This window comes from Podarcis pityusensis, assembly GCF_964106645.2.
Source record: "Podarcis pityusensis genome assembly, chromosome: 14".
In the NCBI taxonomy this organism is placed as follows: Eukaryota; Metazoa; Chordata; class Lepidosauria; order Squamata; family Lacertidae; genus Podarcis; species Podarcis pityusensis.
This window is the reverse complement of record NC_138039.1, coordinates 19,182,408-19,207,891: the sequence shown is the minus strand read 5'-3', so window position 1 is coordinate 19,207,891 and position 25,484 is coordinate 19,182,408. Positions and strand designations below refer to the sequence as shown.

At 44.5% G+C, this 25,484-nt stretch overlaps 2 protein-coding genes across 5 annotated transcripts in view; both read left to right on the top strand.

Moving 5' to 3' along the window:
- Positions 1 to 6,046, top strand: part of CFAP70 (cilia and flagella associated protein 70) — a 31,654-nt gene extending 25,608 nt beyond the window's left edge. For 3 of the 4 annotated variants that reach the window (XM_080981583.1, XM_080981585.1, XM_080981582.1), the window contains 5 exons: positions 1,749 to 1,910; positions 2,415 to 2,504; positions 2,622 to 2,759; positions 3,118 to 3,235; positions 3,982 to 6,046. In XM_080981583.1, the coding sequence (XP_080837709.1) occupies positions 1,749 to 1,910; positions 2,415 to 2,504; positions 2,622 to 2,759; positions 3,118 to 3,235; positions 3,982 to 3,998 (525 nt within the window). In that variant the 3' untranslated portion in view covers positions 3,999 to 6,046. The remainder of the gene's footprint in view (positions 1 to 1,748; positions 1,911 to 2,414; positions 2,505 to 2,621; positions 2,760 to 3,117; positions 3,236 to 3,981) is intronic. The other variant, XM_080981584.1, reaches the window with a different exon arrangement.
- Positions 6,047 to 7,134: 1,088 nt separating this feature from the next.
- The window catches only part of RHOT2 (ras homolog family member T2), a 30,130-nt gene continuing 11,780 nt past the window's right edge, over positions 7,135 to 25,484 (top strand). Inside the window, exons 1-9 of the mRNA XM_080981970.1 lie at positions 7,135 to 7,268; positions 13,632 to 13,690; positions 16,746 to 16,827; positions 18,190 to 18,233; positions 18,928 to 18,981; positions 19,605 to 19,657; positions 20,529 to 20,637; positions 21,824 to 21,925; positions 22,395 to 22,493. Coding sequence (XP_080838096.1) covers positions 7,232 to 7,268; positions 13,632 to 13,690; positions 16,746 to 16,827; positions 18,190 to 18,233; positions 18,928 to 18,981; positions 19,605 to 19,657; positions 20,529 to 20,637; positions 21,824 to 21,925; positions 22,395 to 22,493 — 639 coding nt within the window. The 5' untranslated portion in view covers positions 7,135 to 7,231. The remainder of the gene's footprint in view (positions 7,269 to 13,631; positions 13,691 to 16,745; positions 16,828 to 18,189; positions 18,234 to 18,927; positions 18,982 to 19,604; positions 19,658 to 20,528; positions 20,638 to 21,823; positions 21,926 to 22,394; positions 22,494 to 25,484) is intronic.

The window sequence follows — 25,484 nt, the reverse complement described above, 5'->3', positions numbered from 1 at the left end:
ACCTCCCCAAACTGAGAATAATATGTCATGTATCTGACAAAGTTGGCTCTATTCCACCAAAGTTTATGCTGTAACTTTTAAGGGGGCTGAAGACTCTTAGTTGTTTTTACTGCAGCAGACTAACACAGCTGCCCTTCCTGCAACATCAAAAGATAAGAAGAGCCTGGCTGCTGGATCAGGCCAATGGCCCATTGAGTTCAGCATCCTGTTCTCACAGCGGCCAACCAGATTCTACTGTGATACAAGGTGTGCTCCTTCTTCAAGGCTGTGGGGCATTTTTCTGCTAGCCTACTGATCTGAGACAGCAGCACACTGGAGTGATGAGCAGCAGCAGCAGAGGCCTCGGCAAGCAGGTTGTTGCCTCTGTGCAGGACAGAGATTCCTTGTGTAAAAGTTTCCTACAGAAAGCATTGAAAAGCTCAGAATTCCCCATCACCACATCCAGGCCTGTACAGGCTTGTCTGAGGCCCAGGGTGGGAGTCCCCGGTCGGCTGGGAGACGCAGGGCATTCTTGGCACGGCAGTGTAAGTCCGGCAGACCGCTGGTGGGGCCCTCCAGCCAGCTTAGCCCTTCAAAGCCTGGGGCAAGTGTACCCAGCTGCTTCCCTCTGCACAGACCTGACCACATCCTTTGTTTTTGAGATGTTTTTTAACTACTACCCTAGTCAGACTCATTCTTCTGAACCCCCCTACCCCCACCCTCCTTCTTCCTTTCTTTCTTTTTTTAAATTATTTGTTTGGTTTTTCAGATTAAAATTTTACAATCATATATCAAACATAAATCATAAAAACAAGATTCCTTTCTGCTTCCTTGGGATTTCAACACCTAGAATTCCTAAAAGGAAGGCTTCAGGTTTTTTAGCAAAGGTTATTTTAAACATTTTTTTTCCAACTCATTATATATCTTTTCCCAAAATCCCCTTACTACCTTACCTTTCCACCACATATGATAAAAGGTTCCTCCTTTCCCCCTTACATTTCCAGCATACATTTGAGCCTGTTTAATACATTTTTGCCAATATGCTAGGAGTTAAATACCATCGATACATCATTTTCATATAATTTTCTTTCAACGTATAACATGCCGTGAACTTTAAGTCCCAATTCCATAACTTCTCCCATGCTGCCAGTTGTATATTATACCCGAAGTCTCCGCCCAATGTATCATTACTGATTTGACCTGTTTGTCTTTTGTATACCATTCTAATATTAATTTATACATTTTCGAAAGTAATTTTGTTTTATTCTCTAGCAGCTCTTTTTCAAATTTAGAGATTTCAGTACAAAAACCATTCTTTGTCTACCTTAAATATATTATTTAATTGATAGTAACCAGTCAATTAGTAATTCTCTTATATCTTCAAACCTAGTTCTTTGCACATTGCCCAACCATTTCTCATATTCAGTTTTTTTAAGGATATCGCTTCTAATGGGGAGAGCCACCCAGGTGTCTTTTGCTCTATTAAATTTTTATATTTTTCCCATACTTCATAAACCGATTTTCTTACAACATGATTCAAGAAAGCTCTATGTACTTTAACCTTGCCATACCTCAAATATGCATGCCAACCATAGCTGTCAACATTTCCCGTTTTTTAAGGGAAATTCCCTTATTCCGAATAGGATTCCCCACAAGAAGAGGGAAAAGTTGACAGCTATGATGCCAACCACTTATTGCATGGAACCACTTGTGCATGGAACCGCTTGTTCCATTTCCTGCCACCATTTTTATTTTATTTTTTTGTGCAGAATCCAGAGGTTTGGGCTCAGAAAGGGCATCTCTGCTACCTGACTGGGGACTTTGGAGAGGCAAAGGCCTGCTATGAGCGGACCATCAGTTTTGTGACTGATGCAAAGGATATGCATTTTGTCTACCTGCGGTTAGGATCCATCTACTTAGAGAGGAAGGAGGTGAGGAGACAGAAAATGGGGAGTTCAGCGGGACACAGAAGAGCTGGGTGGGCTGGCAGTCTTGGCATGAAATCTGAGGGGAACCTCTCCTACTCAGACTGGGGAGGCCTGTTGCCTTCAAGCCCTGGAGGGCCACTGGACTAGTTGAATCTGCTGCCCTTTAATGTGCTTGTTTTACATTCTGGAATTTTAAAGGCTATTGTTTTCTGCTGGGCAAAGTTTTTACAGTTATGTTAAGTGCACGTTTCAGATTGTATTGGTTGATTTTTTTCTTGTTTTAGTAGTCCTTTTCTGTTTTTGTTTTTTTCATATTCCTTTATATGTCACCAACAGTTACTGAGCAGCTAATAAATATAATAAAAAAACACAATGTCCGTTGTGAGTAGCTCTCTTTGAAACGATGGCTAGAGAAGGGTTCTGTCAAGAACAAAACAAACAGAGTATTCTTTCAATTGTCATAGCATGGAGAGTACGGTAATTTGCCACCCTCTGTTCCTCTGACAGTATGACAAGGCAAAGGACATCTACCTGCTGGCCAGTAAGAAATCACCTTCCTGTCTCACATGGCTGGGAGTAGGAATTGCCTGCTATAGGGTAAGAGACTGATGCTCTTTAATCTGGCTGCAGTGCGCTCGCACTGCTGGTGCTTGAACCCAAGTGCACAGCACATGGTCTTACGTTTTTAATCAGTCTACTTCTCCCTCTCTAAAGCTCAAAGAGATGGTGGAGGCAGAAGATGCCCTCTCTGAGGCCAATGCCCTCAACAACAACAATGCTGAAGTGTGGGCGTATCTGGCTCTCGTCTGCATGCAGGTGAACTCTCAAGGGCCTTTTAACCCAGCAAAAGACGTATCTGCTTTTCTTTACAGCAGTGTGAGTATGTTAGGTGGAGGGTTTCAAGGACGCTCTCAATGGAAACAGGTACTCCACCATTCCGATGCCCAAGCTTAACATGGTTCATCTGTGTATCTTTTTTGGGGGGGGGGGGTGGAATCCTCAAATATTTAACTGGTAAATCAATGGGTCCAATGATGCTATTTATCAAAGCAGAAATGTGGAAAGAAATTTGGTGTCAACCCCCCCCCCAACACCATTTCCCTTTTGTTTGCCTCTATCCTCAAGTTGACAACTAACAAGTATTTCATTGGGGAGTGGTGTTTCTCTGCTGTCCATTCTTTTTCTTAACCCATAATTAAACCCTTTGCAGTTTCTTGCAACTGCAATATTGTGTTGTAAAAGATCAGCTTACTGTGGACTGCCTTCTTCTTCTTCTTCAGGGTGGAAGGCAGCTGGAGGCAGAACAATCCTACAAATATGCTGTCAAGGTTTGTCACCCTATTCTCTCTTTCACGATTGTTAGATTTGTGGAAAGGTGTTACACTTTGGTTCAGAAGCAACCAGCAGGTGTGACTAGCAAGTCACACATTCTTTAAGCCAGGATTAATTTAGTCATCATTTATATAAATATATTAGAAAGCATATCCCTTCTTTCTATTTCTTGAAAAAATGCAAGGAGGCTAAGAACAAGAAGAATGATGAAGCAGTAACAAAACCATTACAGTACAAATAAATGAAGGCGACACAAACATGAGTATCAAGTAAAATCAAGTGGAAAAACCTTTTGTGCATGAGCACTCACTCACATAGTACTCTCTGTGACCAAAGTGCTTTTCTGTACACTGGCTGTATTTTAAAGTCAATGCAAAAAGGGCTGTTCAACGTCCGTGTGTAGACATTATGCTATATTTATATTATATATCAGGCATCATTGCGGGTTCCGAATGTTCCCATGATGAAAAGTGAGACACACACTGAAAATGGAATTGAATTAAATGTGGCATTTCTCAATCAGCTGCTGTTGCGTGCTGCTATCTCACCATCCTGACTTGTTCTATCACATCTGATGCCAGCTTTTGGCAGGCCGACAGTGAAAGTATTTCTGGTTGTCTTGTGTGGCCTTGAAGTAGGGATTAACTGGCCCAGCCTTCCTCCTTGAACCAAAGCATACATGACAGATCTTTAAATAGGCACTTGATTTAGCCTCATCTCATCCCTTCTCTTTCCATTGCAGCTGGAGCTGGCCAATGAGGAACTGCTCCAGGAGATCCATGAGGTGCAGTTAGAAGTTGGCTTTGGCAATCCGTCTTTCTGAACTCTTCCAATTTATGGACACTTCGACTGTTTTGAGCAGGGGGTGAACAAAGAGTTGGGTGTTAACGCAGTAGGAAGATATGCCAGATTCCTACTACTGGACAGACCAATCCACAACGCCCTGACATTTTTTGCTGACATTTATTGTATAAAGCAGAGGTGAAGAACCCTGTGGCCCACTCCCTTGATGTTGCTGGGATTCCAACTCCCATCAACCCCATCTAGCATAACCAGCAGTTAGGGATTGATGGGAACTGGAGTCCAGCAAAATCTGGAGGTTCACCCTCGGTATAAGAAACCTGGAATTTTCAGGTGACAGCTTTCTAAGCATCTGGAAGCAAAGTGGGATGTCTTCAGAAATGCAGGTATCTTCTTCTTTGGGACAACCCCATGAGCATGGCAAGAAGTCATGCCATCGTTGTCAGCCACGTGAACCAGTAAGGAACCAGAAGGGCTGGCTGGCCTGCAGGAACAGAAGTGCCGAAGCAGCAGGCTTTCTCCCCAAAATTAGCGGCCTCCAGATGTCAGTGTAACATGGGTGTTTACTTAGCCCCACAAGCATTGGTGCAGCAAAGAGGGAGGGGGAGATGTGTTTTAGATCACCTACATTGTTACAACTGCACATTCTGTTCAGGAGCTGCTACATCTCACAGCTGAAGCAAAAGAACACAGAGGAGATTGGGTGTGATGCAGTATTTTGTACCCGTGGCTTCTGAAACAATGTCCATGGGTGCAAGCACACATACGTATTTGGATTGGACTGGATTGGCTCAGCCACACAAATTGGAGTGGCTAAAGTGGAGGCTAAATCCTTGGAGACTTGCAGTTCACAAGATTGCCTCGGGATAAGTGGTGCAGGTGATCCCTTTTTTATTTTTCTTTTACAATAGCGTCATTGTATTTTACGCTTAATTTTTACTTTTTGTTGACATGTTGATGGGTTGCATTTATTTTGTGAATTGCATTGGGTGCTAAGTAAGAAGGTCAAAAGCTGCAGAGAGAAATTATTTTACACACACACTCACCAAAAGCAGCCGCTTGACTGTAGGCAACAAAAATGTCATTTTGATTACATTCCCAGGCTGTAATCCTTTGCATGCTTTCCTGTATGCCCCATTGAATCCCATGGGACTTACTTCGAAGAAAGCACACATAGGATTGGCTTGCTCATGCTACTGTTAATGTGATGTGCATTTTATGATTAATGCCTATGACACTCTAATTGTTTCATTTTTATTTTGTAAATTGCCTTAAATGCAAAGTTAGAAGGGTACACACTATATAGATATAAATATTTTTCTGTGTGTGTTGTTTTTAAATGCATATCTTGTTCTCACACCTGCATCTTTCTCAGGAAAAGCAAGTGAAACAGAATTCAACAATGGTCACATAGATACTCACGCATCTGCTTCGCTTCTAGGCATGCTTTTATCAGAAAAAACACTTGTGTGGCAGTTGGGTTTCTTTGTGACCTAAGTTGTTAGATTTGGATCCCCAAAAGTCATATGCACCAATGCTGAGTTTCTCTATATGATTTATTTTGATGTTTTGTTTGTTAAGACTCTTCAGGTGACATGTGGTTAGTTCGGGAAGGACACAGTTGGCAGAAAAATTCTTTCTTACATCAGTTCTTGGAGCTCTTGTGTAATTTCTTTTCTGAGGCTTTTGGACTCCTTCCCAACAGATTGTGCCCTTTTCATTTTCTCTATAACTATCAGCCCTATCAAAGTCTGTGTGTGAGTTCTGAAGTTTAAGCTGGGTTCTTTCTGGGTCCTTGTCCATCCTAGGAAATAGTGTACAAATGGAATGGGATTGCAATTGTGTTGCAGATGTATCAACCAGAAGAATTGGATATTTTTTCATCTGATTTTGGAAATTTCCCAAGGAAAGGCAAGAGGAGCGTACAGTTTGAAAATAACTACTGAAGCTAGCTCATGTCTGTTTTTAAAATAAATATATATATTTATATTTATTAATTTACAAAATGTGTGAGCTATTTATCTTATTATTTTTTTTAAAAAAAATGCCTGTAACAACACACAGCTGTTAAAAATCTACATGGAGTTAAGATTTAAAATTTACAGCTTGTTATACACTGAAAGAAAACTTCATGACAATGATAGTACCTTACACCAAGTAAATTAGCAAAAATGTATAAATCAGTCAGGTACTTGCTGGAAGTGTCAGGAAATGGAGGGTATTTTTTATCATATGTGGTGGGCTTGTAAAAATGTGAAGGAATTCTGGGAGATGATATATAATGAAATGGGGGGGAAAATGTTTAAGTGGACTTTAACAAAAAGATCAGAAAGCTTCCTGTTGGGTATATTAGGAACAGAAGTCCCCACAGACCAAATAATTTATTTCTTTACGCAATTACAGTAGCCCGAATGGCATATGCTCAGAAAAGGAAAGAGAGAATGACTTCAACAAAGGAGAAGTGGCAGATAAAATTAATGGAATATGTAGAACTGGCAAGGAAGAATGGAAAATCTTTGCAGAATATCTGAAGAATTATGTAAAGCAGGACAAAGTGTTAGGATTAGTTTAAATTCAATTTAAATTTTTTAATAGTTAAAAATCAGTTTAAATTTCATCTTATTTATTTATTTACCCTCTTCTCTCTGTCAGGGTTCAAGGCAGATAAAAACGAACTGCTAAAATCTGGCGACATGCCAAGGTAATGCCTGCCCCCTTATTCTGCAAACATCTTTACCAAAAATGCTGAATCTCACAGCCTGTACTTAGTTGATTGGCAGAATATATCACGTTATTCAATAATCCTAGCACATTAAACACACCATATTACTACAGCTGCCGCTCTCCAAACGCCGATTACCTGCGCAGGCGGCATTACCGCTGGGAATCGGGGCTGAATCCCAGCAAGCTCCCTGGCCTCTAGGTGGCGCTATGCTCCCGCCCACCCGCAGCCTCCACACCAGTCCAGTCCGCTCTTCAAGAGCAAAAGGCGCTGCACTTTGACCGCCGGCCGAGAGGTGCCGCTGCTGTCACTGACGCCCTTCTGTCCCGGCGGCTCTATGGTCGCAAACGGAAGGAAGCCGGAACCGGAAGCGGGAGAGGAGGCGGCGGGCTGGGAAGCCGCTGCTGTCTTGTGGGTGGGGCGCTGTCAGGAGGCGGGGAGCGTCGTGGTGGCTCCTGAAGCGACGGCGATGAGGCGGGATGTGCGCATCCTCCTGCTGGGGGAGGGTAAGCACTGGGGAAGCCCCCCTCCCTATGGCTGGAGGTGGTGCAGTGAAATGAGGGGTGGATTTAGGGGAGGGGGTCAGAGGTCATGGAGGATGCAGGTGAGGGAGGGGTCAGAGGTCGGGAAGGGTGGAGTTGGGGAGGGGGTCAGAGGTCATGGGGTAGTCTCTGAGGGTTGCAACTGGGGGATATGGATGCCTGAGATGGATTTATAATGCTGGAAGGCAGGTTTTCAGAATGGGGGGGGGGGGGGGCGAGCCTTTTAGAGGCATTTTTGACAGAAGCGGAGGGAATGAAAGCTGGTAGACGAAACATGGGGGGAACACAATCCCAAGTGCCCCCCAGGCGCCTTTTGCTTTTGCTGAAACAGACTGACATTTTGGAACAACCCTAAGGGTTCAGCTTGGAGAAAAAGAGAATTATCATCACCATCATAAATAGGTTATTCTGATTACAAAATATTAACTAAGGGTTATCAATAGCATACTGTTGAGTGCATCTTTATACGTCTGACACATTGGTCTCTGGCTTTTGAGAACTCAAGCCCTGGTGGGTTTGTTGTTAAGATGCTTTCGGGCTCTTGGGTAATATTTAATCTTTTGCCGAAATCTGTTGGCAATCGAAACTGTAGGCAGATTGGGAAATACGTGGAAAGCAGCTTAAAATAAAGTCAACAGCACTATATTGTATTTTTGGATACATACACAGAATGCAAATATTTTAAATATAATAGACCGCAAAGTGCAGAAATTAACAAGCTCAGCTGCAGTCCTTTCCCAATGACTGGAGAAAAAACCAGTGGAATATTGGTGAAGATTTAACAGCAATTGCTGTTTATGGAAATTCTGAAAGAAAATTAAAAGGGCAAATCTTGTGGGGTGGATCATAGCTGGGAGGAGTATGAAAGGATCAGAAGGAAGCAGCCTGTGACTTCATCTAAAATCTCAGTCACCAGCATTGTTTCACGAAAAAGTGTAGGCTTGGGGAAAGGAGTTTGCAGCTGCTTTGCCGCTCCCTGTCATGTTTTGCTCCTGGTCCACACTGGGTTTACTGTGTCATTCAAACCAGGACTTGTGGTTAATCTCTTGCCTCACTAGGTTGGCTTTAGCTCAGCTTAATGAGGAGAGAGCTTAACCATTATTGTTGGTTCTCCATCTTCCCTGACTATTGACCATGCTTGCTGGGGGGCTGGAGTCTAGTGATGTCTGGAAAGCCACAGGTTCTCCACCCTTAGTCTAACCTACTATGTTTGAATGATGGTGGCCCCTTTAATACTGCAGTCCATCGTTTGATGAGCATCGTGTTCATGTTGAGAGGCACTGTTACCAACTCAGTGACAGAGGACAGACTTTGCATCCACCCCTAGTTAAAAAGAGGAGGTGGTGGCTGATGGGAGAGAAAGGCTGCTCTCTGTCTGCCAGCTGATGGTGATCAGAGTTCATAATCCTGGGCTAGATGGGCACACAGTCTGACCCGAAATAAGGCAACTTCCTAAGTTCCTATGAACATGTGTGAGTGACCTAAGTATGTATGCCCAACTGTTGAGGTGGAATATAACTTGGTCTCAGAAGTAGAACTGAGCCTGCCTTTGTTGCAAGCTGGTGAAGTCCACATGAGGGGCAACCTTGTCTCTGGAGAGTCATGTGGCTGTAGACCATATAGGCAGCACCTTTCCACAAATCACAAGTGGGGAATGTGTGGCCCTCCAGCTGTTATTGGGCCACAACGTCTATCGCCTTTAACTATTGGCCAGAGCAGATGTGAGTGTGTTGTATTAGCAGTATAAACTCTGTTAACTCCACAGAGCACCTGAAAGGCCACATGTTCCCCATCTCTGGCCTAAATGTAAAGAAAGCTCTTTACAGTTCCAAAGGTGTGTGTGGCTGTCCACTGCATGTCAGTGTCCTCATTTTGCTCCATCCTTCTTTGCTATTCTTCCCTTTGGGATTTTTTGGCAGTAGATTTTATTTTTTTGGAGTGAATAGCCCTCAGGCATTGGAACAGAGTCACTCTGCCGCAGGGCCTCAGTGTCTTCCTTGCATCCAGCCATCCCCAAATGTTTTGTTTTCACCCCAGAGAGTCATTGTGGGCTTTGTTATTGCCTTAAGGAAGTCCCTTGCCCAAAGTGTTTATGTAATCAGAAAAAGGGGGTGGGGGAAGCAAAGGGTTAGATTCATTTTTTTCTAAATTTAATGGGAGAATTTTCCCACTCTCAATTTTTGTATGCATTAAGATGTTTTAACCTGGATAATGTAGAGCTCAGAATTTGGGTTGAATTTGCTAGAGTCCAAGCATTCTTACACAGAAACTATTTGGTGTATTCTGGTGGTATTGGTTTTCCTGCAGCCCACAAATTAAAGCGTTAGAAGAGTCTTTACGGATCAGATCAAATTCCATCAAGTCCAGCATTTTGTTTCAGGATGCCATCTAGCAGCCTACAAAAGCTCACGGGAAGAGGGCATGATGGTACTGATGGTTGCCCGCTTTATTATCCTTTCTCAGTTGGTTTAAGACATGTTTATTCTCTCAGCCATTTGTAAGAGATTGCCCTTTAAAACACCCTCCTTGTTTGTTTGTTTCTGTCTCTTTCTGGTGCCCCCTTTCCATTTCCCTCCTCCTTGCCACCCCCATGAAATTAGGCCAAAAGCCACAACTTGCCCATCCCTAGTTTAAACACTGAAGTTGCAAGGGAAGGATGGATGCCCTCTATTCTTCTTTTAACAAAGACAATTTTGCATCACTATCCCAATCCCTCCCCCCACTTTTATATTGTTACATTTATTCCACCTTTTCTCCAAGGGAGCTCAAGGTGGGGTACACACTTCTCCACCTCTGCATTTTATCCTCATAACAACCCTGTGAGGTAGGTTTGGTTGAAAGGTAGTGACTGGCTCAAGGTGGGGTTCAGGGCTCGGTGGGGATTTGAACCCTGGTCTCCCAAGTCATAGTTGGACACTCTAAACACTATGCCACACTGACTTGCAAGTTTTACAGAGGGATGACAAGAATGGGATATAAAACAAACAGGCAAGGTGATTGAGCAGGTGGTCGCTGAACAACCCCAGGCACACCTGGAGGATGTGGACCACTTGGATCCCTTCCAGTCGGGATTCAGGCCTCATCATGGGACTGAAACTGCCAAGGTTGCGCTGGTCGATGATGTCCGGCGGGACAGGGACCAAGGTGGAAGCTATTTCCTGGTGCTGCTGGATCTCTTAGTGGCTTTTGACACCATTGATCATGATATCCTTCTGGACCGTCTAGAGGAGTTGGGAGCACTGTTATACAGTGGTTCCACTCCTTCCTCCTGGGTCTTGTCCAGAAAGTCGTGTTGGGGGATAAGTGTTCCAACCCCTGGGCTCTCACTTCTGGGGTGCCTCAGGGCTCCGTCCTCTCCCCCATGCTTTTTAATATCAATATAAAGCTGCTGGGAGAAATCATCGGGGGGTTGGGCTGGGCATTCACCAGTATGCGGATGACCCAGAAACTACAACTAATCCAGAATGCGGCAGCGAGATTGGTGACACAGAGTGGCCACCGAGACCATATGACACCAGTCCTAAAGGATCTTCACTAGCTCCCAGTACATTTTTGAGCACAATTCAAAGTGTTGGTGCTGACCTTTAAAGCCCTAAACGGCTTTGGCCCAATATACCTGAAGGAGTGTCTCCACCCCCATCGCTCAGCCCTTACACTGAGGTCCAGCTCCGAGGGCCTTCTGGTGGTTCCCTCACTGCAAGAAGTGAGGTTACAGGGAACCAGACAGAGGGCCTTCTCCCTCCTTTCAGTTGTCAAGGAAATAAACAACTATCTGACTTTTAGAAGACATCTGAAGGCAGCCCTGTTTAAGGAAGTTTTTAATGTTTGATGTTTTAATATGTTCTGATATATGCTGTGAGCATCCCAGAGTGGCTGGGGAAACCTATCCAGATAGGTGGGGTATATATAATAAAATTATTATTATTATTATTATTATTATTTATTTGTAGGTTGGTCACCCAATGTTGTAAGGTGCAAAGGAGAAGGAGGAATTCCAGTCAAGGTCTATGGATCTTGCTCACCGCCTCCCTTCTCAAGTTAACTGTGTCTTGGTAAACAGCATTAGGAGCTGCCATGGTCTCTCTGGGAGCATACAGCTAAAACAATCTGAATTTTTCCTATTTGTGTGGGCTGCAAACAACATTTTCAAATATTAATAACTTTAAAAAGCTTCCTCTTTACTGAGAGTAGTTACTATTCCAAATCTTGGCTCGGGGCACTGTGTATAATTAATTATCTGAGTTTTTTCTGAAATATATATGTGTGTATAGGAGGCAATATATTGGGGGCTTTGTGGATTTAAACCTGAAATAGCAGATTCACTAGCAGATAGCTGTCTATGCTTTGGGAATGAAGGATTGGGAGGCAACCCTAACCCCCTGCACCCCAGTGCCTTTTCCTATGTCCTGTTGGTGCTATTCCTTGACTCTTAACTGGACTCTTGGGGTTTCTTGTCTACTTTAATCTTCAACTAGTGGCTTATGCATACTCGTGGCTTGTAACCGAGTCCTCAAAAGTTACTAGCCAGGTACCTTAGCCAGGCCTTGCATCTATGTTAGTAATTTTTTTTTAAATGACAATTTCCTATTCCCAGGTGATGGTTGTATTCTTTACTGGCTTTTACCCTCTCACCAGCTGGCACAAGACTTCGTCCTTTCCCTCTATCTCCCTTTCCCTTCTATTGCATGCCTTTTTTTCCCTAAGGGTGACCCTGTAAGCAGGAACTAGCGTTTTTTCTATTTCTGCTCAAATGAGTGTCTTTGGGGAAGGGTTGTAGCTCAGGGGCCAAGAATCTGCTTTGCATGGAGGAGGTCCCACATTCAATCCACAGGAAGGACTGGGAATGTCTCCTGCCTGAAACCCCAAAGAGATGCTGCCAGTCAATTTAGAAAGTACTGAACTAAACGGACCAATTACTGCCTGGCGATTTCTTCTGATCCTCTTATTTGAGCCAGTGTGGTGGTGAGATTAGATGTTAGACTAGGATCTGGGAGACCGGGGTTCAAATCTCTGCTCAGCTGTGAAGCTTACTGGGTGACTTTGGGCCAGTCACAGTCCCTCGGCCCAATTTACATCACAGGATTGTTGTGGAGATACAGGGGGATAAGGGAATGTATATCACCTTGAGCTTCTTGAAGGAAAAGTGGGAGATAAATGTCATAAATGACAAGCAATGTTGATGAACTGATGGCACATGGCTGTCCTGTTATTGGGTGGGGGAGGGGGCAGATGGGATGGGACAGGACTCTGAGGCCATTTTGGCCATCCATGCCCCTCTATTTTACACCTTATATGTCAGGTGTAAGGAGCTGACTCATCTGAAAGCATATTTGCAGAAGCACCAACCATGATCTGGTTGTCAGGTCTTGCAAAGCATGTGCATGGAACTTCTTGAGATCAAACAATCAGCTGTCAAGTCTTGTTGTGCAAAGTGTGGGTGGGAGGGATTGTTACCTGGTGTCACTATGACACCAGAGAAATCACAAATCCACTTCTCTGTGAAAGAGAGAACAAACTCTCCAAGTTTCCACCATTAAAATAAACAAATCCTTACTTGTGTCATTTGCATGTCTGCCTTTTCTCCAATGAGCCCAAGTGTGACATATGAAAGGGGCTGCTCCATGTTTATCCTCTCAACGTCCCTGTGATAGTGTTGAACAATATCTGGAGGGCCACAGGTTCTCCAGCTCTGGCCTAGATGCCACTCTGTCATTTGAGCTTTGCTGTATCTAACCATGGACCCGCCATGTCTCTGTCATACAGAAGTCGGTTTCCTTGATTCAGCTCAGGAAATGTTTGTGCAGAAGTAGTATCCTCTAGCTGCAAATATGCGCCCAACCCCCACTGAAATGGTCAGATTTGTCTTTTGATATGAATGGGAATGCCACCACCCACCCAGTTCCCCTAGTCATTGAATGTGACAGAACCGAAACTGGGGACGGTGCGTTCTGTCTGTTGGTGATCTGCAAAGCTGTAAGCTTTTTTGAAGTGATGCACATCTGTCCCCAGCATAAGCATCCGCATTGCAGAGATCCAGTGTGCTGTAGTGGATAGATGGTTGGATTTGGGCCAGAGACTCCTGAGTTCAAATTCCTACAAAGCCGGGAAGATCACTGGATGGCCTTCTGCAAGGGTGTGTGTGTGTGTGCGCTCTCTCTGTCTCAATTAACATGCACAGCTGTTGAGAAGATAACATGGAATAACCACTATGTTACTTGCTACTACATTCCACTGAATTTCCTTAACTTGGTAAAAGTTCCTGTAATGATCTTCTTGTTTCTTCTTCTCTCCACCCCACCTCTCTCCCTCCTTCCTCCCCTCTCATAGCCCAGGTGGGGAAGACCTCCTTGATCATGGCCCTGGTAGGCGAGGAGTTCCCTGAAGAGGTGAGTGGAAGATGGTTCTCTTTCCTGTTGGTGTGTAAAAAATCATAGAATCATCATAGACCTGCAGCCAAGAGATTTGGCTGATAATATCAACTCAGGATGTGAATTTACACCATCGCCTGCCTGCTCTGTGGCTGCCTTGGTGCTCTCTGCTCCTTTGCTCAAAGTCCACAAAACTCCCTTGCCAGACCACTCCCTGCCTGCCTATTAGCCAGCCAAGTAGCACCCAAGTGGCATTCTGCCCTTGAGATGTCATAAGTTCCCCCCCCCCGGCTCCTTTTCTTTCTTGGACTTTTCTCCTGCCTTCTGGTCTCACCCTTCTACAGCAGATGGGGAACCTGTGGCCCTCTAGCTGCTGTGACCTGCAATTCCCATCATCCCTGACCGCTGGCCATGCTGCCTAGGGCCTGTGGAGTCCCCAAACCTGCAAGGGGCCACAGGTTCCCCACCCCAGGTCCGACAGGTTTTCACTTTGAAGTCCCGCTACCTGCACTGCCTTCTTCCCTTCTGTTTCTAAGCCAGGAATCCACAGATTTGGTTAAGTCCACGAGGACATAAAAAGAACCCTTCTGTGTTAGGCCTAAGGCCCTATCTAGTCCAGCTTCCTGTTCTCACAGTGTCCTACCAAATGCCCCAATGTGAAGCAGGACCTGAGCACAACAGCGCTCTCACCACTTGTGATTCCCAGCAGCTGGTGTTTAGAAGCATACTGCCTTCCACAGTGAAGGGAGAACCATTGGCAAGTAGCCACTGAGAGCCTCATTCTCCATGAATTTGCCTAATCCTCCTTTAAAGCCATTCAAGTTTTTTGCCATCATGACACCACGGGGTTCCCATGAGGACCACTCCTCCTTCTTGCTTTGGCACATGCAAAGTAGGATGCAAAGGAATAAACCTCCTTGCAAGCTTGGAGTTTGGGGAGGTTCCATCTTTGCACTTGTGCTGCAAATCCCTCTGGAGCTCTGTGTGATGTCAGCAATGAGAGACACACACACTTGGCAAGGACCTGTTTGGGCTACTTACTAAGGCCTGTGATAGGCCCTCTTCCCACAATTACCATCCCTTATGCAATCGTTTATGCAACTGATCCTGCCATGGTTCCTTGTGAAGTTTTTCTCCCATGCAAACAACAAAAGCAAAACAGCACTTTGATTCCTCCATTAAAGCTGCATGGTTTCACACCTTTTGCTCTGAGCAGTTTTAATTGTTAACATCTTTCATGGCACTGGAGCAGCTCAGTCAGTGGCTATGAGCAGCTTGCAAGAAATGGCAAGCTATGCTCTGGTGTGTACATGAGAGTTGGAAGGAATCATTCTTTTCCCGTACTCCACTTCAAGCCAGAGCCATCTTCGGTAGCCCAGTGACAGAGCACTTGGTTTGCATGCAGGAGGTTCCAGGTTCAATCCCTGGAATCTCCAAGCAGGACTGGGAATGCCCCACATCTCTGATCCCGGAGATCCACCACAAATTAGTGGGGACAGTACTGAACTTGATGGACCAATGGCCTGACTCTGTATAAGGCAGCTTCTTAAGTTACTAAGCACAGAATCTGGGGGGAAGGGCCATAACTCCATGGTGGAACCTCCACTTTGCTTGTAGAAGGTCCCAGGTTCAATCCCCAGCAGCTCCAGATAGGGCTGGGAATGTCCTGCATCTCAAATCCTGGAGAGCCACTGCCAGTCAGTGTAAACAGTACTGAACAAGATGGGTCAGTGGTCTACGGCAGTTTTCTACATCACTAACACAGGCTTGTAAATTAGCCTGCTAAGGAGGAGGAAGCTGGCAGGCAATGCCTCTCCCTGGATTGGTTGTAAGGATAAAGGCAGGTCCCATAGAGACTTGCTGAGAGCAGACTGAGGCTGGTGGGACAGCGCCCACCTAATGGACCCTGCTCCCTGCTGGATGGACTTCTGGTCTGATCCAATGAGACTGTTCTTATGCTCTGTTTTTATTATTATTATCATTTCTCCATTGATTTGATTTGATACCTGCCCTTCCTCATAAGTTCTCAGGGCAGGTTACAACAATGTGAAAATTCAATATGGGGAAAAAACTGCTTCGGCTGCTGGTTTCTTCTGTCCTTTCCAGCATCTGGCCAGGACGGTTCCTCTGGAGCAGTTACTGCTGCGGATGTCTATGCAACGCCCCCAGCATTGCCCATCTGTTCGAAAGCTCTCAGGAACAGCCACCCTCCCTGCCATTTGCCTCATGTTCTGGGAAGGGCTGTCCTGAATAACACCAGTGGCCGCACTTCCCCTCTGCCTGCCGGCCTCTGATCTGCAGCCGGCAGATGGCATTGGTGCCTGCCCCCCTGTTGACCCCTCTGACCCTTGCGCCACTGGTGCAGTAAGTCTCCTAATCAGGTGCTGGGATCATTCTAAATACCATTCCCACATTCCTGCTCCAGCCCCAGGCAAGCGGCTTAATGCTACCCCAGCCCCAATCCCCAGGACGCTGTCAGGTCAGTGGATCAGGTCACTGCTTGCTGAGACTTAAGGGGCTGCAGGAGTGCTTGAAAGGGGATTTGGAGGGAAGTGGTTCAGTGCCATTTCTCAGGAGGCGTGAGTGGGCTGTGCCTATTCCATGCTTCTGCTTTCATACTATGCAGGCCTGAAATTTCTAGTTCGTTCTAAAATTCTGTTTTCATCTAATCCACCTACACAAGGGAGCTTCTCTCTCTAAACTCTGGGCACCTGGGGCACTGCCATCCTCCCCCCCAAATTGGCAATGGAAACATATGTTCTTCATCAGTTCTCAGCACAAGGAGAATGTGCCCTGCTTACAACTGCAAGATAGACCCGTTAATACAGTCATACCTCATGTTACGTTTGCTTCAGGTTGTGCGTTTCTCACAGTGGCCAGCCAGATGCCCCAATAGGAAACCTGCAGGCAAGACTGAGAGCAACAGCACTCTCCCCTCTTGAGAGCCTCAGCAACTGGTATTCAGAGACGTACTGTGTCCGACATTAGAAGTTGTACGTGGCCAAATCCACGAAGGGTAAGGCTATCTTGGGCACAATGTGGAAATGATCATCTTCCTTTCCCCCCCTCCCAGGTACCGTCTCGTGCGGAAGAGATCACAATTCCGGCGGATGTCACGCCTGAGAAAGTCCCCACCCACATTGTGGACTACTCAGGTAGGCACCCACCCCCCAATGGGTTTAAAAGGGCTCATCCGGGAGGAATAGCAGGGTATGAACTGAATAAGTAATAATAAAACAATAGATAAAAGTCACATAAGGCAATCCAAGCTAGCGGCTATCCCCATGTCTTGTGGTAGCGAATTCTGTTTATAAAACTCTGCCTGGCCCAGAGAAAGCAGATAGGGTGGTGTTAGGGTGAGGTTTTTCTCCCTTTCTGATAACACTAGGAGTTGGGGGGCATTAGTGAAGTTGAATATGGGAAGACTGAGAACAGGCAAAATAAAGTATTTTCACACCCAGCATATAGTTGAACTTTGAGACCCCTGGTGGGGCACTTCTGCTGGTTCCCCATGCTCTGGAAGTTCAGTTGGTCTTCACCAGGGATCCAGCCTCTAGTGTGGCAGGTCCTGCCCCATGGAACTCCCAGGCCTTTATTATTCTTCCCCTCTTTAACCAACTAGCCTCTATTGCTATGTTCTATGTCTTGAATTATGTTTTGCAGATATCTATTGATTTATTGTATCTATGTTGTAAGCTGCCTTGATATATGTTATGAAAGTGCAGATCATAAATGTTCAAATGGCTAAATAAATAAATAAGCCAAAGAAGCAAAACTCCCAGCAAAGGAAGAATGGATACAAAAACTTATGGAATATGCAGAAATGGTGAAACTTACCGGAAGAATAAGAAATCAAGATAACAAACTTTTTATAAAAGAATGGAAATGGTTTATTAAATATTTACAGATAAATTGTAAACAGATAAGAACATTGGCAAGATTATTGTAATAACCTGCAGTTTTATAAGAGAATATATTTAAAGTAGATGAATAAATGAGCAAATTAAGTTAATTTAGATATGCAGAAGATATAAGGAACCACAGAAAGAGGGGGAAGGAAGTCAAGTTTTGAAACATTAAAATGATTGTAAAATTGGTGAAATGTATAAACTTGAAAAGCATAAATAAAATTTAAAAATAAATAAATTAGCAAGCAAGCAAGCTAGTGATGGCCACCAATTTGGATGACTTTGTAAGGGGATTAGACAGATTCATAGAGGACAAGGCTATGAGTTGCTACTAGCCAGAATGGCTAGGTTCTCCCTCTGCTGTTGGAGGCAGCAAGTCTCTGGACACCAGTTGCTGGGAATCACAAGTGAAAAGAGTTCTTGCTCCTGTGCTCAAGTCATACTTGAGCATCTGGTTGTCCACAGGATGCTTGTGTCTGGATGGGCCACTGGCCTGAAATAACAAGGCTTTTCTTTCATTCTTCACATTCCTGCCACATCCCCGAGTGTCTTTTTGGGGCACAGTAAAGATCCCCGACAGCAATGTACAGTCTTTCCTTTGCCTTTCAGAATCGGAGCAGACGGACGAGGAGCTCCAAGAGGAGATTGCCAAGGTGAGGAAGGAAAACTTTGGATGCAGGGGAGGCTTGTTGTAGCAGCTCCACCAGCCTCTTCCCTACAGCCTGTGCTCTGAATTTTGCTCTTCAGGCTCATCTTGAGCCCACCACTTTCCCTGTTAACTCTGCAAGAATCCCAAATAGTCGAATTTGGAGATTAGCGTCATCAGTTTTGTTAACCATTTGCCTAACCCTTTGGTTGCTTATAAACTGCTATATGCCATCTCCTTCCTCTCCTGACCCACAGCAATGGTGTGTGTGTACATACACCCATACATCCATACATATGTACATACTGGGGGCTTAGAGCTGCCATGCCGAATCCCATCCAAATCCCCCTAAATTGGGGGATTAAACGATAAGCTCGCTTTCCCAAAGGGCAAGTGATCCTGCCATCTGCTTTTTCCTAAAAGCCATTTGTGTTGCCACTGTCTGAGCTGAGCTGGTGGTCGGATTTGAGCAGAGCATGGGGAGCCCAGCAGGCAGATGCCCTCCTTGAGCAGGGAGGGTCCGATGTTTGGACTTTTGTTACTGAAAAGTGAGGGCTTTTCTGACCCTCTTGGTGGTTTTGAGATGCCACCTCTCAGTTGGCAGCCTGGCATATTGGTTCATACAATGGGCAGAATCAAGCAGTAAAAAAAAAAATTCCTGGACTTGAGCTACTCTGTTTTACCTTTTTGCTCCTTTGCAGGCAAATGTGGTCTGCATGGTATACGATGTCACGGAGGAATCCACCATTGACAAGGTAAGGGCTGGGATTTCCTACCCGTTTCACAGGGGCCTGGCAAAAGTGCAGCTGTGCTTCTGCCTGACGCTCTGCTGATTATTAGCGTTGCATACAGCAGTCTGAGGGGTGGCAAGACATGAACTGCAATCCATTCACATGGGGTTATTCACATGGGGTTATCAGTGGCTATTAGTCATAAGGGCTCTATATGCTGCTTACAGAAATAGGAGGCCGTGTGCCTCAATGCCAGCTACTGAGGATTGCAGTTGGGAAACAGCTGTGGCCTTCATTTTGCCTGTGAGCTTCCCAGGGGCAGGAAATGGGATGCTGGGCCAGGAATGCCTTTGCTCTGCTCCAACAGGGCCATTCTTACATCCTTGGTTGGCATTGGCTCTGTTGGGCATCTGCTAGAGGTGCACCTACTCTCTTATCGTGCTCATAGTGGCCTGGGTCGCATGGGCTGATTGACAGGGGCAGGGCTGGCATTTTTTACAGGGCCAAACTGTGTAGCATTTAGGTGCCTGCCAACCTGTTGATCCCATGGGACCCTGCCATGCCCAAGATTCTCTTTCTGTGGCTGCCATTGCTGTTAGTTTCCCATTTCACTTACTTGCTTTTTCCTTCTGTTTCCCCCCACCTAGATTCGGACAAAATGGATCCCAATGGTGAATGGTGGAGCTGAAAAATGTTCCAGGTAGTGTATCACCCAACAAGATGGGATGCTACATTTTGCCCATGTCTGGGTCCCAGTTGCTTCCCCTGTTTTTAAAGCAGGGCTGGGGGACCTTTGGCCTGCCAGATGTTGCTGAACTACAACTCCTATCAGTCTCAGCCAACATAGCCAACGGTCTGGATGATGGGAATTGCAATCTAGCAACATACGGAGGGCCAGAGGTTCCCCACACCTGTTTCAAAGGCTTCCATTATTCAATGCTGGAAGCAGGCTAAGGTCTGATTCCTGAAAGCAGAAGATGTGGTGGGCAAACTGTTCCTAGATTATACATTTCAAAGAGGAATTCAGAGAGAAATGAAGAAGAGGCCAATCCTAGACCAGGTGTGAAAGACCCAAGTTTTGGGTCCTGCTCACTCTGAGTAGACCTAGCCTCTTTGTGTCTTCCCCGAGGTTTCATAGAATCATAGAATCATAGAGTTGAAAGAGACCACAAGGGCCATCGAGTCCAACCCCCTGCCAAGCAGGAAACACCATCAGAGCACTCCTGACATATGGTTGTCAAGCCTCTGCTTAAAGACCTCCAAAGAAGGAGACTCCACCACACTCCTTGGCAGCAAATTCCACTGTCAAACAGGTTTGGGCCCCCTTAATAACTCTTCTGCCAGGAACAGTTGTCCCCTTCATCTGTTGTCGGTGGGAGCCCCTGCCCTAAATTGGACAAAGCAAATTAAGAAATGCAGATCCCCGTTTACTCCCCCCCTCCCCTCCAGTTGTTGCATTTGCCTTGACACGCAGACTCCTCCAAATTCTTCAGCCAGTGCTTGTGTGCCCATTCTCGTTTCCGACGACTTTTCTCTCTCCTCACCCCACCCCCTTTCTCCCTCTTTTGTAGGATCCCCATCATCCTTGTAGGAAACAAGTCCGACTTGCAGACTGGGAGCTCCATGGAAACCATCTTGCCCATCATGAACCAATTCTCGGAAATTGAGACCTGCGTGGAGGTGGGAATCTGCTTGGGCATATGAGGTGGAGCAGGGGAAGGATTCCTCTGATTGGCAGCCTTCGTGGTTGTCTCATATCATGCTTTTTCTTTCCCAGCAACCTCTTCTCCCTGTGCCACCCTGGGCAAAATTTACCATTTGAGCTGGACAGTTGTGTATATAAGGCTCACAGCTATGACCAGAATCATGGCAAAACTGCCACAGCCAAAGTGAATTGTCTAGTTCACATGTTAACTTTGTCCATTCATGTGCATACCTTGGGAAATGACTGGGGTCTTTCACATGGCTGGGAAACTTACGACACCAGTCAAACCAGCCCTTATGACTGAGCTGCTGGTAGAAGGCAGGCCAAACGCAGCCAGTGGATAGAAAGGACTTCCTCACCTTTGCCATGGTCATCAACAAAACTGATTGGAAGAATTGTTATTATTTTATTTATTTATTTATTCATTCATTGAATTGGTATGTCCCACTTCCTCTTAAAGTCCAGTACACACAGACTGAGTTCAGTAGACTCAGGACAGATTTTTAAAAAGTCCTGTACAAACTTAAGAAGAACTTGCTGGGTTAGGCCAATGGCCCATCTAGACCAGCTTCCTGTTCTCACAATGGCCAAGCAGATGCTTATGGGAAGCCTGCAAGCTGGATTTGAGCACAACACCCCTCAACCTACTTGTGATTCCCAGCTGACAGTAGAAGCATCGTGGGTAGAGGCCATTGATAGCCTTATCCTTTTGAATTTGTCCAGTCTTTTAAAGCTATACAAGATGTTGCAGATCTGTCAAGATCTTTGTTTTAAATGCCATGTATGCATTTATTAAAATTGCCCATGGTAGTTATTTAAACTACTTGAAGGACTCATGGTCTCTCGCTCCCCCACTGCCACCCCAAAGCATTATGGGAATTGTAGTGCTCTGATATATGTGACCATAATTGAAAGGGAATGCACAGACAGTGGTCTTGTCTTTCCTCTGTTGAGTTGCCCTCCAGAGTGGAAATTAAACAGGAAGCTTCCCTGTTTATAACATCTTCTTCTAGTCCTGGGCTTCTTCCTCTGTGGCCTGCCTGAAAAAGAGATCTTGAAGCATTTCTTTCCAGCCTGTGCTGTTGGTGTTGGTTCAGCATTCCTTTCTGCCTCTCTCAAATTGCCTCTCTCTCCCTCCCCTTCCCTCTTTGCTCTCCCAAGTGTTCTGCAAAGAACTTGAAGAACATCTCTGAGCTGTTCTATTACGCCCAGAAGGCTGTTCTGCACCCAACAGCTCCTCTCTACGACCCAGAGGAGAAGCAGGTAGGATACATCGTCTCAGAGTCGCAAATAGGTTTTGTACCCAGAGAGGACCCCAGCTGTCTTCTAAAGTTCTTTAGATTGGAGAGTTCCATCACTTCCAGGCACATCCTACAATGCCAGCTCAAGCTGCCTTGCAGCTGCACCTCTGAACCAGTTTGGCTCAGGAACCTGTGGCCCTCCAGATGTTGCTGGACTACAACTCCCATCATCCCTCACCACTGGCCTTGCTGGCTGGGGCTTATGGGAGCTGTAGTCCAATGACATCTGGACAGATGTGGGTTCTCCATCCCCGATGTAATACTACATTGAACACCAGCCCTCTCTGTTGTTACTAGATTGCCTGGACAATGGCTTTGATTTTGTCATCCTTTCTGCCTGTAATCAGGGCATTCTGTGCAACGAAGAGGAGTGGAGAACCAGTGCTTCCTATGGCCTGCTTTTATAAATCGTGTTCTTTTTCTACCACCAGCTGAGGCCAGCATGCGCACGGGCCCTCACTCGGATCTTCAATATGTCTGACCAGGATAACAACCAGATCCTAAGCGATGAGGAGCTGAACTATTTCCAGGTATGTTCCCATGTAACAAAACAATGCAGAACATACTTTTGGGTAACTCCATGCAGCTTCTGGTAAATATCGGCTTTCCTCTTTTGCTTTTGCTACCAGTTGCTGGAAACCACAGGAGAGCAGAGTTTTCTTGTGCTCAAGTCCTGCTTGCATCTGAATGGCCACTGTGAGAACAGGATGCTGGTTTATGTAGACCATTTAATATAGTGTTTTTTTGTGTGTGTGTGTGTGTGTGTGTGTATACAGTTTTTCATCATTAACATCATTCAAACTTAAATTCAGCAATATTTATACAATTGTGGGATTCCCTGAACCCCTGGACTTCCATCCTCCCCCTTCTGGTTTACCACAGATACATTTTTAAATTTTAACCACATCTAATTACATATATCCAACTTCAATTAAATCCTTATTTAATCCTTTACCTGTTAAAAATTACAGTCAACCCTATATCAATCTTACTAACATCTTTAAATCTTTACATTGTTCCTTAATGTACTCTATAAATTTATACTATTCTTTTTAAAATTTACTGTCATCTTGGTGTCTGAGCTTCCCAATTATTTTCACCATTTCAGCATAGTCCATCATTTTCACTATCCACTTGGTTGGTCTTTCCTCTTCCTTCCATCTCTGGGCAAAAAGCATTCTTGCAGCTGTCGTTGCATACATGTAAACAGTCTTTTTAAGTCCTTTGGTATTTCTTCTCCTGTGGTACCTATTAAAAAAGCTTCCATTTTTTTTACAAAAGTTTTCTTAAACATTTTTTTCAGTTCATTATATATCATTTCCCAGGATGCTCTAGCCTTCTTGCACATCCACCATATGTGGTAGAATGAGCGTTCATTCTCTTTACACTTCCAACATACGTTGGTAGTGTGGAAGTCAAATACCATCTGCACATCATTTTCATATAATTTTATTTCAATGTACAGCATGCTGTGAATTTCAAATCCTCCCTCTATAATCTTTCCCAATCTGATCGGTTTATGTAGACCATTGGCCTAATCCAGCAATCTCTTCTTATCACCCCCCCTTTTTTTTTTTAACCTAAGCAAGTTTCTCACCCATACAGGCACAATTAATATACCTTCCTATTTGGGGGCTGCAGTTGCCAAAGCCTCAGCAGCCAGGTGGGATAGCTGAATAAGAATGTATTTTGTCTGCCTCACTTATAAACTGTCCTTCATTACATTGCAATCCCGCGGCAATAAAATGGGTTAAAGACAGGCTGTAATAAGTACATCAGAACACGAACAAGATAAAAAATAGGAAACAAATTAGAGCAGTTAATCATCAAGCTGAGGCCTGACACCAAGTTAAAGCAAAGAAATCAAAAAGCGCAGACGGTGAGCAATGCTACGCGTTCCTGATTGCACCTCCTTATGACAAGAGAAATTAGAATAAATTTTATGGACAGGAAGCATGACAATTCACATAAATCACATGATTGAGTTGCTGGATGTGTTTTAGTGCCAGGTATGCAGAGTCCTGTTTGCAGACAGCAGCTGATGCCCATCCTTTAAAATTTAGACCTTTAAGTTTTTGCAGTCTTTTGATCATAAGCCTCTTATTGCTCTGCTTGAAGTGTAACCAGTCCGGCACTTTTCCAGTTCCCTTCATTTTCTCCACATCTATGTTCATTTTTCCTGCTATTCTATGGATTAAAAAAACAACAACACCCACAAAATATATTTTTTAAAGTCACGTTAACTGTCACACTGTTTCTTTTCCTTGGTGAAAATTAAGTTTTGCATTCTCATAATTTCCTGCCACCGAAATTTGAAATTTTAGCATGGTCTAAGATCTTAAAGTAAGCCTTCTACTGCTTCCAGATTGTTTCTCTGGGCAGGGTTTTATTTGACAATGATTTCAGTTCACGTAATCTGCTTTTGCCTCCTTGATTCTTGAGGCAGATTTTTAAAAAGAACCCCCAAATTTGGCAGAAGGTTATTGAAAGGTGTTTAATCACTTAGATGTGGAGGCTATGGAGTATAACTAGTACTTGTCCTACTCAGAGTAGACCTATTGAAATTAATGCACACAACTAACTTAGGTTCGCTAATTTCAGTGGGTGTATTCTAACTTAGTTGGATACAGCCCTATGGCCCAAATTTTACATCATTCTCTGCTGTTAGTGGACCTTGAAAGCCCTCAAGTATAGGCAGCTCCTACACTTTGGAACTCCCTGCCGATTGATATCAGGTGCCTTCACTGTACCCTTTTCGGTGCCTGCTTAAAACATTTTTATTTTGGCAAAACTATCCAGACTTGTTGAAGTTACATGTGTTTGGTTTCTTATTAGCTACTGATGGTTTTAATCAGCTTTTGTATATTTTAAAATACCTGTTTTTAATCAATAATTTTAATGTTTTGTTTTATATTTTTGTAAACCACTTAGTTTTTATGAACAAGCAGAATATAAATTTTGATAAATAAAAATAAAAATGGCTCCCGGGCTAGACTTTTGATTGGTGAAGGACTCTATTTTTTTCTTAATTCGATTCAAGATAGCCCCAATACTGGATATTTTGTCAAGGGTCTTCCTGACTTTGTGGCCTACTCCAGCATTTGATCCTCATCCTACTTTGTCCTGGCTTTGCTGCAGATCCTCTTGGGCATCAGCTTCGATGTTTCCATTCAAGAGGCAACAGAATTTGTTCTGCGCCCCCAGACATATGGGAAGAACAAATGTTGCTGATCCAGTTAATTTGCCATCAGGTTAAGTCCTGACTTCTTAGGAATTTATTCTGACAATCAGCCGCTGGCAATCAACAGTCTTGGTTGCATACAACTAAGTTATACACAGAGTAGACCCACTGAAATTCATGGTCGTAAGTGAATCATGTCCATTGTTTTCAGTGGGTCTGCTTTGAGCAGGAGTAGGATTGGCTAGTATTGCCAACAACCTGCTTTCCCCAACTGTATAACGTTGCAGACGTGAATTCTCCTGGTTCCTCTTCCATGAAGCAGGTGAGAGGAGGAAAATCA